Here is a 17,472-nt window from a genome sequence, read left to right on the forward strand (position 1 = left end):
GGCTTTTGCATTAGCCGTTTCCTTTTCCTGGATTGCCCTTCCCCAGACACCCACCTAGAAACCCTGGTGGTGTAGTGGTTAAGTGCTACGGCTGCTATCCAGGAGGTCAGCAGTTCGAATTTACCAGGCACTTCCTGGAAACTCTACGGGGCAGTTCTGCTGTGTCCTGTAGGGTTGCTATGAGTCGGACTGGACGGTAACAGTTTTTTTTTTTATTTAGACACCCATCTGCTTTTCACCCTTGCCCCCGCTCAGTCTGTTCTCCCCGTGGCCACCAGAGGGTACCCGTGAGCACCGAGTTGGGCTGGCCTTGCCCTGCCCACTACGCTCCAGGGTTCCCACCTGTCTTGTTCACTGTCTGGCCGTAGTAAGTCAATGTTGACCCGAAAGTACTTTGCAAGTCTTCAGGTGCGATGTGGACACACGCTCCGTGTGCCGGAACCTTCCTATGCTCTCACCTTTCCGGGGGTCCGGAGTCCGGAGTGGGTCTCACAGGGCTGAAACCTGGGTGTCGGCTGGCTCCTTCTGGAGACCCCAGGGAGAATCGTGTCCTGCCTTTTCCAGCTTCTAGAGGGCCCTCGTCCTTTGGCCCATGGTCCCTTCCAATGTTTTCAGAGCCAGCAGCGAGCATCTGTCAGTCTCTCTCTCTCTATCTCCCCTTTTCGGTCCTTATATTTCCTCTGACTACGTAGCGGAGAGAGAATAGGTAATAATAAAGGTTGAGAAACACGGTTGTTACTTCTCTGATCCTCCTGCCTCCCTTTTCCAGGGACCCTGTGATCGCGTGGGCCACCCAGGTGATCCAGTATCACCTGCAGTCTCAAGACCCTTCACTTCGTCCATCCGCAGGGTCCCTTTGCCGTGCGAGGTACCATGTGCACAGGCTCTGAGGACCAGGACGGGGCGTCTTGGGGCTGTTAACCCCCTACCCTGGCCTGGCGTTTCACTTTGTGGTGGTTTCTGTCCCTGCAGAAAAGGAAAACAACTTCCCACCGCTGCCCAAGTTCATCCCCCTGAAGCCCTGCTTCTACCAGAACTTCTCGGACGAGATCCCCATCGAGCACCAGGTCCTGGTGAAGCGCATCTACCACCTGTGGATGTGTGAGCCCCCCCACCCCCAGCTCCCAAAGCCCTTTGCAGCAGGGGGTGGGTGGGAGGGAGTGTAGCCGCGCCCCGCCCCCGCCTGGGTGCCCTGATGCTCCAGAGGCCAAGACAACCTGACAGGAGAAAAGTCCCCCCCAGGAGCCCAGATGACAGCACTGCTTAGTGATGTTCTGGGGACTGACCACCTGTGTTTCTAATAAAGTTCCACCCCGGGGCTGGCGTGGGGCAGTGGACCTGCTCCAAAAGCCAGTGCGCCTAGGATGGGGAGGGGATGGAGTAGACGGGGTCGATGCCCAGCACAGCCCTCCCTGGCAGAGGGAGCGAGAGGCTGAGAACCCTGCTCCAAAAGCCAGTGCGCCCGGGATGGGGAGGGGATGGAGTAGACGGGGTCAGTGCCCAGCTTGGCCCTCCCTGGCAGAGGAAGCAAGAGGCTGAGAACCCTGCTCCCCGCCTTGCTCCAAGGAGCCAGTGCGCCCAGGGTGGGGGAGGGGATGGGCAAAGCCTCCTGTCCCCAGTGCCTGGCACAGCCCCGTCCTTGGCCCCAGCTCAGCCTCTTCTGCCCTGTCCTGCCCCCAGTTTACTGTGCCACCCTGGCGGTGAACCTCGTCGCCTGCCTGGCCTGGTGGATCGGTGGCGGCTCTGGGGCCAACTTTGGCCTGGCCTTCGTCTGGCTGCTGCTCTTCTCGCCCTGCAGCTACGTGTGCTGGTTCCGGCCCGTCTACAAGGCCTTCCGGTGAGTGGGAGCGGCCCGGCCAGAGCAGGAGTCATGCCAGAGGGTACCCAAGCCTTCACCCCCGTGCCCCGAATTCTGCAGCCCCTCCCTCGTTTGCAGAGGGAGCATGTGTCCCAGTTGGCCCACGATGGCCTGGTCTGCGCTGGCTCAGTGGCTGGCAGCTACCTCTCTCTCGTGTCCAGTTTGGAGGACAGTTTGTGTCAAGTCCCAAACTGCAGCCCATGGGCCAAACCCAGCTGCTGCCTGTGTGTTATTTTTGTTTTGTTTTTTAACGTCAGCATTGTTGAGGTGGTACAGCACAGATTCACCTTTCTAAGGTGTACAGCTCAGTGGTTTTTAGTATCTCCTCAGAGTTGTGCAGCCATCACCTCTTTTAGTTCTAGAACATTCCCACCTCCACCAGTCCCTGGGGATGTCCTGAGGCGAGGCCCCCTGCAACTCTCCCCCATCCCAAGAACATCAGGGAGAAGTAGGTCTGGGTGGAGGGCGTCACTGGGTCCCTGACACTCCGTCTTCCTGTTTTCACCTGTAATAACCTGTGTGTGGACACGCTGGGTGGAGCAAATGGAGCACACTTGGCAGCTTACTGGAAAGCTGGAAGTTCGAGTCCACCCAGAGGTGCCTCAGAAGAAAGACCTGGTGATCTGCTTTGAAAACCAGCCATTGAAGACTCCATGGAGCACATTTCTGCTCTGACACACGTGGGGTTGCCATGGGTCAGAGCTGGCTCAGTGGCAGCTGGTTAAAGATGTCAGCCGGTTTCTGTCCCTGCCCTCCCTGAGCTTCCGTCTGCGCCTCTGGGCAGTACCTTCGAGGCCAGGCCCACAGCCACAGTCGTGCCTTCTCTCCACCCCCAGGGCTGACAGCTCCTTTAACTTCATGGCGTTTTTCTTCATCTTCGGGGCCCAGTTTGTCCTCACCGTCATCCAGGCCATCGGCCTCTCTGGATGGGGCGCGTGGTAAGCCTGACCTGTGAGGGTCTTTTATCAAAAAGCTTTGCAAATGTAATACGTGGGAATCGTAGGGCTCTGGACGCGGTAGGTGTGTTAGTGTGGGCTGAGTGCCACAACGTAGGCGCAATGGTGGAGTCCTCGCCTCCCACGTGGGGGACTCGGGTTCCATTTGTGAGGTGGCCTCGGTGCTCTGGGCCCCCGACTCCACAGATGAGGGAACCAGGGCTCCAGCGAGCTCAGCCCAGCTCCCCCCATTGCCATGGGATGCCTTCCTGCTGCTCCGTCCTGCCTCCTCGCCTGTGTCGCGGGTGGGGTACTCAGACAGCGCCAGGCCACCCCCTGCCCATCCCCATCCCAGCCCTCTCCCCCCGCCTTTCTGGGCCAGGGCTGTCTGGTAGTTCCGCAGCTGGCCGCCAGGGGGCGGGCATCACCCGCAATTACTTGTTGGTCTGGATTTTTCCAGACATTTCGCTGAGGAAGATTTTAAACTTTTACAGAAGCAGAGGATGTCTTAAAGTGAACTCCTGTGCCCCATCTCCCGGCTCTGAAAACTCCCAGCTCACAGCTGACCTTGCTTCAGCAACTTCCCACTTAGCCCCATACTGGGATGTCTAGAAGCAAACCGCAGGCCTCACGAGGCTTCGTGTGTTAGCAGCTCTGCCAGGATCTCTGAACGGACAGACTCCTTGGAGCATAACCACAGTGCTGCTGCTGTTGTTGGGTCCCACCAAGTCGATTTCAGCTCACAGCAACCCACGCTTTACAGAGCAGAACTGCCCAGTAGAGTTTCCTAGGTGGTAGTCTCTATAGGAGCAGACTTCCTGGTCTTTTTCCCATGGAGCCTCTGGGTGGATTTGAACCACCGTCCTTTGGGTTAGTAGTCAAGCACTTAATCATTGCACCACCAGGGCCCATAATGGTGTTATCATACCTAAAAAAATTAACAACAGCTTCCTGATGTCATCGAGGTAGGGAAGCTCGTGCTTTTCCACTTGTTTTTTTTTTTTTTTTCAAATTGTGCTTTAGATGAGGGTCTTACAGAGCAAATTAGTTTCTCATTAAACGATTAATACATACTATTTTGTGACATTGGTTGCCACCCCCACGACATGTCAACACTCTCCCCTCCTCAGCCTTGGGCTCCCCATTACCAGCTTTCCTGTCCCCTCCTGCCTTCTCATCCTTGCCCCTGGGCTGGTGGGCCCCTTTAGCTTTATGGGTCTGTTTAATATTTGGTTGAAGGGTGAACCTCAGGAGTGACTTCAGTACCGAGCTTAAAAGGGTATCTGGGGGCCATACTCTTGGGGTTCTTTTTTTTTTTTTAAATAGACTTTTTACTTTAGGACCCTTCACCTTTTTCAGAAGAGTTACAGAGATAGGACAGAGAATCCTGTCTCTCCTCACCCAGCTTCCCCTCACCACCGTTGACACTGTGAGCTAACCACCACCAGGTGTGCCAAGTTGACTCCGCCTCACGGTGACCCCATGCACAACAGAGGAGAACTGGGTTCCATAGGGTTTTCAATGCCTGATCTTTCTGGAGTGCATTGCCAGGCCTTTCTTCCAAGGCACCTCTGGGTAGACTCGAAGCTCCAGCCTTTTGGTTCGCTTCCTGGCCTCCAGACTTTATTGGAATGTCATTGGTTTTTCCACTAACATTCTTTTCTGTTTCAGGATTCCATGTCGCGTTTAGCTAAGCTCCTTTTCGGCAGTTTGTTCAAACCAGAAGCCAAATAAGGTCCGCGCATTTCCACAGGTGGCGGAACCTCTTAGTTCCCCTTAATCCATAGGCTCCTCCCCCTTTCCTTGCAGTTTATTTGTTGAAGACACTCCTCAGTTATCCCGTGTCATTTCCCTGAAATCGACTTGATGGGACCCAACAACAGCAGCAGCACTGTGGTTATGCTCCAAGGAGTCTGTCCGTTCAGAGATCCTGGCAGAGCTGCTAACACACGAAGCCTCGTGAGGCCTGCGGTTTGCTTCTAGACATCCCAGTATGGGGCTAAGTGGGAAGTTGCTGAAGCAAGGTCAGCTGTGAGCTGGGAGTTTTCAGAGCCGGGAGATGGGGCACAGGAGTTCACTTTAAGACATCCTCTACTTCTGTAAAAGTTGGATTTTTCAGTAGCGGTGTTACTGAGGTGTAATTCTCACACCACACGTTCACCCTTTTGAAGTGTATGGTTCAGTGTTATTAGTGTTTCACAGAGTCGAACGATCGTCTTGGTGATCTTGTGCTCCTATGACAGAAATACCACAAGGGGGTGGCTTTAACAAACAGAAATTTATTTTCCCACAGTTTAGGAGGGTAGAAGTCCAAATTCAGGGAACCAGCTGTAAGAGGAAGCTTTCTCTTTGTTGGTCCTGTGGGAAGGTCCTTGTCTCTTCAGCCTCTGTTTGCTCGTTCCTTGGAGATCTCCATGTGGCTTGGCATCCATCTTACCCCGTCTCTGCTTGCTCACTTGCTTGCTCCGTCTCATTAACATAACAAAGGCCACCCTTCCCAAATGGGATTAGAACCACAGGCATAGAGGTTAGGATTTACAACACCCATTTTGGGGGGACACAACTCAGTCCATTAGAAGGATCAACATCACAATCTAAATTCAGAATGTTCCGTTTCTCTCCATCACCAGAAAGAGCCCACGTCCACTGGCATTCACCCCGTGTTATTTCCCCCTCCGCCCCAGCCCCTGGCCACCACCGATCCACACACTCGTTTCTGTAGATTCGCTTGTTCTGGGCGTGTTGTGGCAGTGGGATCCTACAGCGTTCGGCTTCTCCCACTCAGCATGGCGTTTTCAGGTTTATCCACGTAGAGTGTACCAGAACCTCACTCCCTTTACGGCCAGGCGATACCTGGTTCTGTGGATGGACCACACTATGTTCTCCATTGAGGTGTGTGGCCTGTGGGCTGGGTGGGGGTGGGTCTACCACTCGCTACATATTCTTTTCCATTTTCGGAATTTTGAACCGTGTGGTTTATTTTCTGTTTGGAAAAATAAGTCAGAAATGCCATATTTCCTGCACCCCCACCCCAGCCCAGGGAAGTGTGGATAATGAGGTGGGTTTGCGTCCTTGTGCTGTCTGTTGAGGTGACAGCCCACAGGCTCGTGCTACACCTGCTGATGCGGTGCGTTCTTTTTTCTCTCGTCCTGTTTTTATTTCTTCAGTGTTCCATTACGTGGGTGGCTGTTGTTGGGTGCCATCGAGTGCCAATTCTGACTCCTAGCAACTCCGTGTGACAGAGTAGAACTGCCCTGTAGGGTTTCATAGTCTGTAATCTTTATGGGAGCAGATCGCCAGGTCTTCTCTCCCGTGGAGCTGCTGGGTGGCCGTAGCATATTGATGTTTGTGTTATTCCCACCATGTTTTGTCTGGTTTTTCATGATTAGAAACAATTACTGGATAAACTCTTAGAAGTACAGGCGGTCCCCAGATTGTACACGAATTCTGTTCCTAAGTCTGTCTTTAAGTCGAATTTGTATGTGAGTCGGAACAGTTAGGTACGGCTCGTATCTAACATCAGTTAGTCAAATGTATAGTTATATGGAAACCCTGATGGCACGGCAATCAAGAGCTCGGCTGCAGACCAAAAGGTCAGCAGTTCACGTCCACCAGGTGCACTTTGGAAACCATGGGGCAGTTCTGCTCTGTCCTATAGGGTCGCTGTAAGTTGGAGTCGACTCGAAGGCAGTGGGTCTGTGGTACATAGTGTACCTGCCTATGCAGGTCTGCTGAAACACCTCTAACGTAAGACGGTAACAGCAACAGCGATGTCTTGACGCGCATTGCAAAGGAGCCCCTTTGTCTTATCACAAACCATTGTCGGTACCCCCGATTTTTAATATAACAGGCTTTATGGGGGGGTGTTGGATCGTAACCGGATTGTACGTAAGTTGGACATTCATAACCTGGGGACTGCCTGTGGCATTGTCGGGGTGGGAGGGTTGAGCATTTCAACCGTTTACAGATGGCGCCTCATTTCCCCCCATAAGGGCGTACCTCCCCCGCCCCCAGCAGTGTAGCACTCATTTCCCCATTCCCTTAGCCAAGTGAAGTTTGCTGGCATGGTCGTTAGGAAACCATGCCTCGTCCTCCTCGCATGTCTTCGTTGGTGGGTCTGAGCATCATTTCAAAAGTTTGGCAGCCACTAGTCCTTATGTGACTTGCCCATCTCTCTGCTAGTCCTTCATCTTTCTTTCTGTTGAAGGACAGCAGGCCCTTGTCTGCGTGCCTGTCAGCACTCATGCTCTCTCTGACCTCTTGCAGCGGCTGGCTGGCAGCAATCGGCTTCTTCCAGACAAGCGTCGGGGCCGCCGTGGTCATGCTGGTCCCGGCCATCATGTTCTCTGTGTCAGCTGCCATGATGGCCATCGCGATTATGAAGGTACGCTCTGGGTCCCGGGGAGCCCAGGTCAGCCAGGTCTTTGTACGTTTTGTCTCATCTGCTCCTGTGAGCCCCGGGAGCTTGTCTTATCCCAGCTTCAGGGGCCGGAAACTGACTATCTGGGAAATTGACAGATGCCTGTTAGCTGGCAAGAACCCCCAGGTGGTCAGGCAGAGTGAGAGACCCTTCCCGCTTTGCCGTGGCCACCTTCCAAGGCGGAAGGGCTGGGAAATGGCACGGTGGTGGAGAGGTGGGAGCACATGCGTCCTGCAGTTTAGTCTGCTCTGGCGATTTGGCTACGTGTTGCCGTGTACACAGATGCGAGGTAAGTAAAGGGAAGACAGACCAAACGCTCATCCTCTGGTCGCACAGGCCCATTTCAGAGGCTCGGCTGCCTTTGCTGGTGGCGCCCATTCAGGACAGCAGGTTGAGAAGGTCTCCATCGCTCCAGAAAGTCCCACTGGACGGTGCTGCTCCAGATACTTGGAGATTCCGCAGCCAGCAGTGCTTGTGCTGTAGTTAGGGAGGCCTGTCTGCACACGCGGGGTATCTGTGAGCCGTGTCCACCCAGTGGGGGCGGATGAGGCTGAGGAGCAGGCAGCCCTAGGGCGCGCTGACCAGAGCTGGCCCTTCCAGGGGTAGCTGCCCTGGCCGTCCTCCGGCTGTACGCACAGTGGGTGCTTCACAGGGAAGCAAAGCTAGGACCAGTCTTCCGGACTCTTGACAACCCTGAGAGGCCTGAGGATACAAACATCCACCAAGTTGTCGGGTTCATTGGTGGCTCAGTGGTAGAATTCTCACCTTCCATGTGGGAGACCCTGGCTTCAATTCCCAGCCTGTGCACCCCATGTGCAGCCGCCACCCTGCTGTCAGTGGAGGTTTGCGTGCTGCTGTGACGCTGAACAGGTTTCAGCTGGACCTCCAGACTAAGACAGACGAGGAGGAAAGGCCTGGCTATCAGCTTCGAAACTGCCCGGTGAAAACCCTCTGGATCGCAATGGGCCTGTCCACATCGGATCATGGGGATGGCGCAGACCTGGCAGCGTTTCCTTCATAATGCACGGGGTCACTGTGCTCTGGGGGCTGACCCAGTGGCAGCTAACAACAACCACAACAAAGCTGTCACAACCTCCCCCACAAGAACCAAAGACAGGACTTGCCTCTGCATCCACGGGGGCTGGCAGGTGGCACGTCTCAGCTTTAGACAGCCGAGTGGACTCCTGGGGCCGCCATACAAAGTACCACAAAGTGGGAGCCTTGAAACAGCAGACGTTCATCCTCTCACAGTCCTGGAGGCCAGAAGTTCAAATTTAGAGTGTCAGCAGGGCCATGCTATGTCTGGAGGCTTTAGGGGAGGGTCCTTCCTCGTCTCTTCCAGCTCCTGGTGACCCCAGCTTCCTTGGCTTGTGGCCATATCACTCCAGGCTCTGCCTCTGTCTCTTCACGGCCATCTACCGTCTGTGTCTCTGTGTCCAGATTTCTTTGCCAAGCACCCCAGGCAGTGGATCAGGGCCCACCCTCCTCCAGTATGACCTCTGGTCAGCTAATTACATCTGCAAAGACTGTTTCCAAAGGAGGTCACGTTCACAGGCACCGGAGGTTAGAACTTCAGCATATCTTTTTGGGGGACACAGTTGAACCCACAACAGCCACCTTGGCCCTCATGTGTTTGTCTCATGAAGAAGGGGACCTCTTGGCCACCTTGTGACGTGATTCTTGTTGTTAAACCTGTCTCCCACCTAGATCATGTAACACTGTACTCCGCTGCCTGGGAAGACAAGGGGAAAGCTGGCTGCGCCCCACTTTGTCTGAACGGTGCAGTCCATTCCACCTGTGTGGGTGATTTACCAGAAAACAAACTGAATGTACTGAAGACGCCTTAGCTGAATCACGGCAAGATTCCAAATCGAGTCCACGGAGGAGAGCTAAAGAAATTCCAGCCGTGAACCTCCACTCAGCAACAAACATCACCAAGCTAAAATGCAAATGACGCCCTGAAAGTGTTGGTGAAGCGTGAGAGCCTCAAAATAGAGTGGGTGCTCCCAAAACACGAGAGGGGGATGACCCCTGTCTTGGCGTCCCTGGGCCCCCGCCCAGGTCCGGTGCTTAGCCAGGAGGACTCCCAGGCCTCGGCAGGTAGTCACACCCACGGCGGTAGCTTATCGGGAAGACACAGCACAATCTGCAAAGAGAGAGGGCACAGGGCGTGGGGTCCCGGGACACCAGGCGCAGCTCTCCAGAGCCCCCGCCCCGTGGAGTCACACAGAAAAACCGGGCCTATTGCTGTTGAGTCTATTCCACCTCACGGCAACCCCACGTGTTACAGAGGAGAGGTTATCTCCGCGGGGTTTTCTTGGCTGTAATCTTTATGAGACCAGAGCTCCAGGCCTTTCTTCCGTGGCACCAGCGGGTGGGTTTGAACCATCAACCTTTAGGTTAGTAGTCAAGCACAAACCATGTGCAGCACCAGGGACCCTGTGGAGTCACACGGGATGTACTTTATGCCCCATAACAGGCCACCAGGGAAGCTCCCTAGAGACCAGTGCCCAGGGATGTTATTGGGGGCTGGCCACGTGGGCACCTCTCCCTGGCACATCCCAGAATTCCAGACCCCAGAATGAAAGCAGGGAGTCCAGGTGGCGCAGTGGTTAAGTGCTCAGCTGCTAATTGAAAGATTGACAGTTCAAACCCACCCAGTGGCTCCGTTAGAGAAAGACCTGGCCATCAGCTCCCATGAAGATCACAGCCTAGAAAACCCTATCGGCAGCTGTACCCTATCACGTGGGGCTGCTGTGAGGCAGGATCGACTGGACAGCACTGAGCACCAACAGAAGGAAAGCAGGTGTCTAACGTCAACCTGGCTGTTCGTGCAAGCATTTCAGGCACAGAGAGCCGCCCCTATCAGGGTGATGGGAAGAACCAGGAAGACATACCCGTTGCCGTCAAGTCAGTCCCAACTCATAGCAACCCCACAGGACAGAGTAGGGCTGCCCCGTAGGGCTTTCAAGGCTGTAATCTTTATAGAAGCAGATCACCAGGTCTTTCTCCTGCAAAGTGGCTGGTGGGTTCGAACCACCAGCCTTTTGGTTGGCAGCCAAGCGCTTAACTCCTGCATCACCAGGGCTCCTTAGCGTGGTGGGAACACCCCCAAAAGCCACATTCGCAGAACCTAGCTGGGGGCCACCTTGCAAGCAGGCCTTTCCTCGCAGACAGGCCTGAGGTCTTGTCTCTCCTCTACCACTGCTCCCCCAGAGGAAAAGGCAGAAACAGGTCTCTTTTCCAACTAATGTTATGATTTTGTTTTTGGTGAAGGTTTACATAGTAGTTTAGGTTCCCATTCAACAATTTCTACACAAGGTGTTAAATGACCTTGATTACATTCTTCACAAAGTGTGAACATTCTTATTATTTCCATTCTGGTTGTTTCATTTCCATTAATCTAGTTTCCTGGCCCCCTTACATTCTCATCTTTGTTTAAATTGCTGACTGGTTTCATACTGGTGGTTTTTTGAAAGCGCATAGTACTTACAGGTGATATTCATTATTATTATTATTTTTTTAATTAACTTTTATTCAGCTTCAAGGGAACATTTACCATTCCAATCAGTCTGTCACATGTAAGTTTACATACATCTTACTCCCTTCTCCCACTTGCTCTCCCCCTATTGAGTCAGCCCTTTCAGTCCCTCGTTTCATGCCAATTTTGCCGTCTTCCCTCTCTATCTTCCCATCCCCCCTCCAGTCAAGAGTTGCCAACACACTCTCCAGTGTCCACCTGATTTAATTAGCTCACTCTTCATCAGCATCTCTCTCCCCGCCGCTGACCAGTCCCTTTCATGTCTGATGAGTTGTCTTCGGGGATAGTCCCTGTCCTGTGCCAACAGAAGGTCTGGGGAGCATTGCTGCCGGGATTCCTCTAGTCGCAGTCAGACCATTAAGTATGGTCTTTTTATGAGAATTTGGGGTCTGCATCCCAGTGATCTCCTGCTCCCTCAGGGGTCCTCTGCTGTGCTCCCTGTCAGGGCAGTCATCGATTGTGGCCGGGCACCAACTAGTTCTTCTGGTCTCAGGATGATGTAGGTCTCTGGTTCATGTGGCCCTTTCTGTCTCTTGGGTTCTTAGTTGTTGTGTGACCTTGGTGTTCTTCATTTTCCTTTGCTCCAGGTGGGTTGAGACCAATTGATGTATCTTAGATGGCCGCTTGTTAGCATTTAGGACCCCAGATGCCACATTTCAAAGTGGGATGCAGAATGTTTTCATAATAGAATTATTTTGCCAATTGACTTAGAAGTCCCCTCAAACCATGTTCCCCAGACCCCAGCCCCTGCTCCGCTGACCTTTGAAGCATTCATTTTATCCCGGAAACCTCTTTGCTTTTAGTCCAGTCCAATTGGGCTGACCTTCCTTGTATTGAGTGTTGTCTTTCCCTTCACCCAAAGCAGTTCTTACCTACTGATTGATCAATAAAAAACCCTCTCCCTCCCTCCCTCCCTCCCTCCCTCCCCCCTTCGTAACCACAAAAGTATGTGTTCTTCTCAGTTTTTTCTATTTCTCACGATCTTATAATAGTGGTCTTATACAATATTTGTCCTTTTGCCTCTGACTAATTTCGCTCAGCATAATGCCTTCCAGGTTCCTCCATGTTGTGAAATGTTTCACAGATTCGTCACTGTTCTTTATCAATGCGTAGTATTCCATTGTGTGAATATACCACAATTTATTTACCCATTCATCCGTTGATGGACACCTTGGTTGCTTCCAGCTTTTTGCTATTGTAAACAGAGCTGCAATAAACATGGGTGTACATGTATCTGTTTGTGTGAAGGCTCTTGTATCTCTAGGGTATATTCTGAGGAGTGGGATTTCTGGGTTGTATGGTAGTTCTATTTCTAACTGTTTAAGATAACGCCAGATGGATTTCCAAAGTGGTTGTACCATGTTACATTCCCACCAGCAGTGTATGAGAGTTCCAGTCTCTCCACAGCCTCTCCAACATTCGTTATTTTGTGTTTTTTGGATTAATGCCAGTCTCGTTGGTGTGAGATGGAATCTCATCGTAGTTTTAATTTGCACTTCTCTAATGGCTAATGATCGGGAGCATTTTCTCATGTATCTGTTGGCTGCCTGAATATTTTCTTTAGTGAAATGTGTGTTCATATCCTTTGCCCACTTCTTGATTGGGTTGTTTGTCTTTTTGTGGTTGAGTTTTGACAGAATCATGTAGATTTTAGAGATCAGGCGCTGGTCTGAGATGTCATAGCTGAAAATTCTTTCCCAGTCTGTAGGTGGTCTTTTTACTCTTTTGGAGAAGTCTTTAGATGAGCATAGGTGTTTGATTTTTAGGAGCTCCCAGTTATCTGGTTTCTCTTCATCATTTTTGGTAATGTTTTGTATTCTGTTTATGCCCTGTATTAGGGCTCCTAGGGTTGTCCCTATTTTTTCTTCCATGATCTTTATCGTTTTAGTCTTTATGTTTAGGTCTTTGATCCACTTGGAGTTAGTTTTTGTGCATGGTGTGAGGTATGGGTCCTGTTTCATTCTTTTGCAAATGGATATCCAATTATGCCAGCACCATTTGTTAAAAAGACTATCTTTTCCCCAATTACCTGACACTGGTCCTTTGTCAAATATCAGCTGCTCATACGTGGATGGATTTATATCTGGGTTCTCAATTCTGTTCCATTGGTCTATGTGCCTGTTGTTGTACCAGTACCAGGCTGTTTTGACTACTATAGCTGTATTATAGGTTCTGAAATCAGGTAGAGTGAGGCTTCCCACTTTCTTCTTCTTTTTCAGTAATGCTTTGCTTCTCCGGGGGTTCTTTCCCTTCCATATGAAATTGGTGATTTGTTTTTCTATCCCCTTAAAATATGACATTGGAATTTGGATCGGAAGTGCGTTATATGTATAGATGGCTTTTGGTAGGTATTCATTATTTTTTGAATCAATCTGTTATTTAGGTACAAGGTGACCTTGGGTTAGTTTCGGTTCAAGGTTTGAAGCATATCTCAGGCAGTAATCTCGGGTAGTCTTCTAGTCTCCACCAGGGTAAACGGATCTTCAGTGGACAATTGCACAGAAGAAGAAAGGAATTCCAGAGGAAATTAATAAAAGCATTCAGCCTCACTAATCAAGAACATCACACTAAAACAATATCCTTTTTTTTTTGCTTGCTGAGTTTGCCATGATTTCTAGAAATAACACAGCCCTGAGTTCCCAGAGGGCAGACAGGGCTGAGGGGGAGCCGGGACAGACCAGCTCAGCCTCCTGGACGACTGAGAACATGGTCCACCCCCACCAGGGAGCCCTGCTGAGGAAGTCATTGTTTACAGACGCACCCCAAGATGGCTGTTTACAACGTGGGATTTGAGGCTCCAGGCTAGTCAGAACCACGGATTTACGGAGCGTGTGTGCACGCTAAGTGCTGTCCTCAGGGCTTCACGAGAGTGCCTCGCCGTGGGGGACACAGGCAAGACGCGTCAGCCAGGGCCAGGCGGTCCCCGGGTGAGCAGTGGTGGTGGAAGAGAAGATTCTGCAGTGAGAAGAGACAGGTCATGAAACAGAGTCTGCCTCAGAGAAAAAATTGTGACTCAGTGTCCTAGGTAGGTTAGAGAGAGACCGGACAGGTAGAGAGGGGGAGAGATAAATAGGGAGAGAGAGAGGGAGGCGGAGGGAGAGAGAGAGAGAGAGGGAGGTAGATGGGTAGATGGGGATATATGTATAGGGAGGTGGATGGATGATAGATAGCTGCTGTTGCGTTGACTGGCTCACAGCGATCTCACGTGCAACGCAAACGCTGCCTGGTCCGGTGCCATCCTCACAATCGCCTGTGTGTTCGAGTCCATCGTTGCGGCTTCTGTGCTTCCACCGCACTGAGGCTCTCGCCCACCCTTGCCGCCCTTCTCCCTCACCAAACGTGATGTCCTCTTCCTGCTGCTGCTGTGCTTCCATCGCACCGAGGCTCTCGCCCACCCTTGCCGCCCTTCTCCCTCACCAAGTGTGATGTCCTCTTCCTGCGGCTGTTGTGCTTCCACCGCACCGAGGCTCTCGCCCACCCTTGCCGCCCTTCTCCCTCACCAAACGTGATGTCCTCCTCCTGCGGCTGCTGTGCTTCCATCGCACCGAGGCTCTCGCCCACCCTTGCCGCCCTTCTCCCTCACCAAACGTGATGTCCTCCTTCAGTGTCTGATGACGTGTCCAGGGCAAGGGAGTTGGACAGTGTCCTGTTGGGATCCATAGGGTTTTCATTGGCTGATTGTTGGAAAGAGATCACCAGGCCTAGAAAACGCAGACCAAACCCACTGCTTCTGAAGCCCTATTCTGACTCATCCTGACCCTACAGGACAGAGTGGAACTGCCCCATAGGGTTCCCAAGGCTGTAAGTCTTTATGGAAACAGACTGCCACGTCTTTCTCACACAGAGCGGCTGGTGGGTTTTAACTGCTGACCTTTCAGTTAGCAGCCGAGCCCTTAACCAGTGCACTACCAGAGCTCCTTGCCAAACCTAGTGTCCCCCAAAATCCGTGTTCACCCAGAACCTCAAGAGTGTGGACTTGTCTGGAGAGGGGGTTTTTGCAGATGTAACTCATTAACAGGAAGCCATGCTGGGGAAGGATGGGCCCTAATTCAATGCCTTAGAAGAAGGGGAGAGAGGGAGAGAGACAGACAGACAGACACACACACAGAGTGAAGACGGCCGTGTGAAGATGAGGCAGAGATGGCAGTGATGTGGCCGCAAGACAAAGAATGCCTGAGGCCCCAGAAGCTGAAAGGGATACATCCTCCCCTAGAGCCTACGGAGGGAGCGAGGCACTGCCGACGCCAAGTGGGTTCTTGGCCTCCAGACCCATGAGGGCAGGAGCGTCTGCTCCTCTTAGCCCCCATCTGTGGGGTTTTGTTTCCACAGCCCTGGGACCCTCAGACCCTGAGTGAGCGCAGGGTACACAGGCAGGGAGGACAGTGGCTCACCTCGGGGCACCCTGAGGCGGGGCCGATGGTGGTTCACTTCAGGGCGCCTGAGGACGCAAATGCGGTCTATTCACATTTCCTAGAGTTTCCGCAGAGACTCCTTGTCACCTGTAGTTAGTTTTGGAAGAAGGAGCAGGACTTTAAGGAGGAGCAGGTCTCTCTCTTTCACACACGCCCTAATCTGTCTCCTCGTGCTTCCCTCCAGGTGCACGGGATCTACCGAGGGGCTGGCGGAAGCTTCCAGAAGGCACAGACGGAGTGGACCACAGGCACGTGGAGGAACCCGCCATCGCGGGAGGCCCAGTACAACAACTTCTCGGGGAACAGCCTGCCCGAGTACCCCACCGTGCCCAACTACCCCGGCGGCGGCGGCCAGTGGCCCTGAGGGAGCCGGCTGGCCCTGCCCCCTGCCCTTGCGACCGCCTCCACCCACCCTCCCCCACGTTGTCAATGCCACCGCTGCCCAGGTCCATGGGGCCTTGAGCGTCCATCCCCGCAGGCTCCCCAGGAGGCAATGCCACTCCTTCTTCAGCAGGCTGGCAGGGGGGCCGGTGGATTGGGTCCCCCAGCCAGGCCAGTGGACATGGGAGGTCTGCTGGGGCTGTGTCACATTCATCTCACTTCCAAGAGCAGATCTTGCTCAGCACTACCTGGGGATTCCCAGCCTGTGCCCTCTGGGCAGGGGGACCCCCTGTTCCCTACAACACTCGCCATCTTGTCCCTGCGTGCAGCCCTTTCCCTCCAGGTTGTGGGGGCTTGACTGGTGGGACCCCCACAGCGGAGGTGGTAGCAGGCTGGCCTCTGTCCTCCTTTCAGAGCTGAGAGACCCCCCCAGCCCCGCACTCACCCTCTAACCTTGCCCACAGAGACCCCACTTGGCTTCGAGCCAGGAGGAGACCTGGTGGGTGGCACCAGGCCCCCTGTGGGTGGCACAAAACTTGGTTGATGGCCTCTTGTCCCCTGGGGCCCCTGCCACCCACAGCCAGAGCGCCAGTGTGAACCATCCCCCCATCTTTCCTGCCTGCTGTGCCAGGCCACTGGTCCGCACACATCCAGTACCCCACTCCCGTCCTGTGATTGACACACCCTCCCCAGATAACTGACGGGTTGCAGGACTTGGGGGGTCAGGTTGTGGGGCAGAGTCTCCCCACTCAGACCAGGAACTTTCTGGATTCTGACTCAGAGTGAATCACTTTGTGGAGGAGACATCTCCATCCAGGCAGGAAGCACGGGGACTGGAGTTTCTCAGGAGACAGTTTTCCCAGACTCTTTCAGGAGAACAGCCTCTTGAAACAAGAATTCGTGAGCCTGTGCCTTATCGAGGAATTTAAACCTGGTGTCGACTGTAGGCGTCTTTTTCTGTTCTTCTTCCAATTCTCCTCACTCCATCTGACATGGCGTTGACTGCGTGGAAGGGAAGCATGTCTTGTAGGATTTCTACAGCACCGTTGGGAACAGGTGGGGCAGACAGAACCCTTTCCCAATAACCTTTTAACACTCGTTGCCAAGCCCTTCTGTACTGTTTGCGAGAGCGGGTGGCGCCCCCAGCACTGCCCTTCCTAACTGCCTGTCCCAACACACGCTTCCTGGGGCCAGAAGCCCCCCAAGCCACTCAGCATCCAAAGGTGGCCAGGCTGTTGTCTGAAAATGAGAGGGGTGCGGGACCCACTGGGTGTCCAGGGATGGTCCAGCGGCTTCCTGCCAGAGGCACGCAGCTCACACACTCACAGCTCAGTGCTGCTGCGACCTTCCAACACCACAGTGCCAGAGTCGAGCCGACCTGGCGTGGGAGGTGCGCCTTTGGGGGTGCTAACAAACCCTCCCCTCTCCTTCTGTGTTCTGCACTCTCGTTAATGTTGTTTGTTACATGAAAATATGCTGGAAATAAATAAGTCCTTTTTCTGCATCACACTGACTGGGGCGGGCTGTGGTTGTGCGTGTGTGTGCGTGTTACCATGTGAACGTGCATATGTGTGCGTGTACAAGGACGTGTACGTGTGTTTACAGCCTGTACGTGACCCTATGTGTGCATGAGTATGTGCATGCCTGTGTGCACGAGCTTGTCAGTACATGCTTGTGTGTGTGCATTTTCCCTGCCTGGCCTGGCCACTCCACCAAAGAGCGCCAGAGTGCATGCCCCCTGGCAGCATAAACCAGAATTGAACTGGTGCACAGACCATGGTCCTTGTCCCCAGGCGGCCTCATTGCAGCTCCCTCCGCCCCGTGTTTCCCCGAAGCCCTGGAAGGAGTCACGCCAAGATCCACCTGCCTGTCCTACCTCCCAGGCTCGGGGAGGAGCTGAGCAGGGCCCCAGCATGGTCCTTGCA

At 53.2% G+C, this 17,472-nt stretch overlaps 1 protein-coding gene across 2 annotated transcripts in view; it reads left to right on the forward strand.

Annotated features, from left to right (window-relative positions):
* The window catches only part of SCAMP4 (secretory carrier membrane protein 4), a 31,762-nt gene extending 14,717 nt beyond the window's left edge, over positions 1–17,045 (forward strand). The window contains exons 3-7 of one of the 2 annotated variants that reach the window (XM_049876213.1): positions 973–1,101; positions 1,681–1,837; positions 2,695–2,796; positions 7,060–7,177; positions 15,351–15,628. In XM_049876213.1, the coding sequence (XP_049732170.1) occupies positions 973–1,101; positions 1,681–1,837; positions 2,695–2,796; positions 7,060–7,177; positions 15,351–15,530 (686 nt within the window). In that variant the 3' untranslated portion in view covers positions 15,531–15,628. Of the gene's footprint in view, positions 1–972; positions 1,102–1,145; positions 1,838–2,694; positions 2,797–7,059; positions 7,178–15,350 lie in introns of those variants that run through there. The other variant, XM_049876212.1, reaches the window with a different exon arrangement.
* The last annotated feature ends 427 nt before the right edge of the window (positions 17,046–17,472 follow it).

Source organism: Elephas maximus, chromosome 3 (assembly GCF_024166365.1).
Source record: "Elephas maximus indicus isolate mEleMax1 chromosome 3, mEleMax1 primary haplotype, whole genome shotgun sequence".
Taxonomy (NCBI): Eukaryota; Metazoa; Chordata; class Mammalia; order Proboscidea; family Elephantidae; genus Elephas; species Elephas maximus.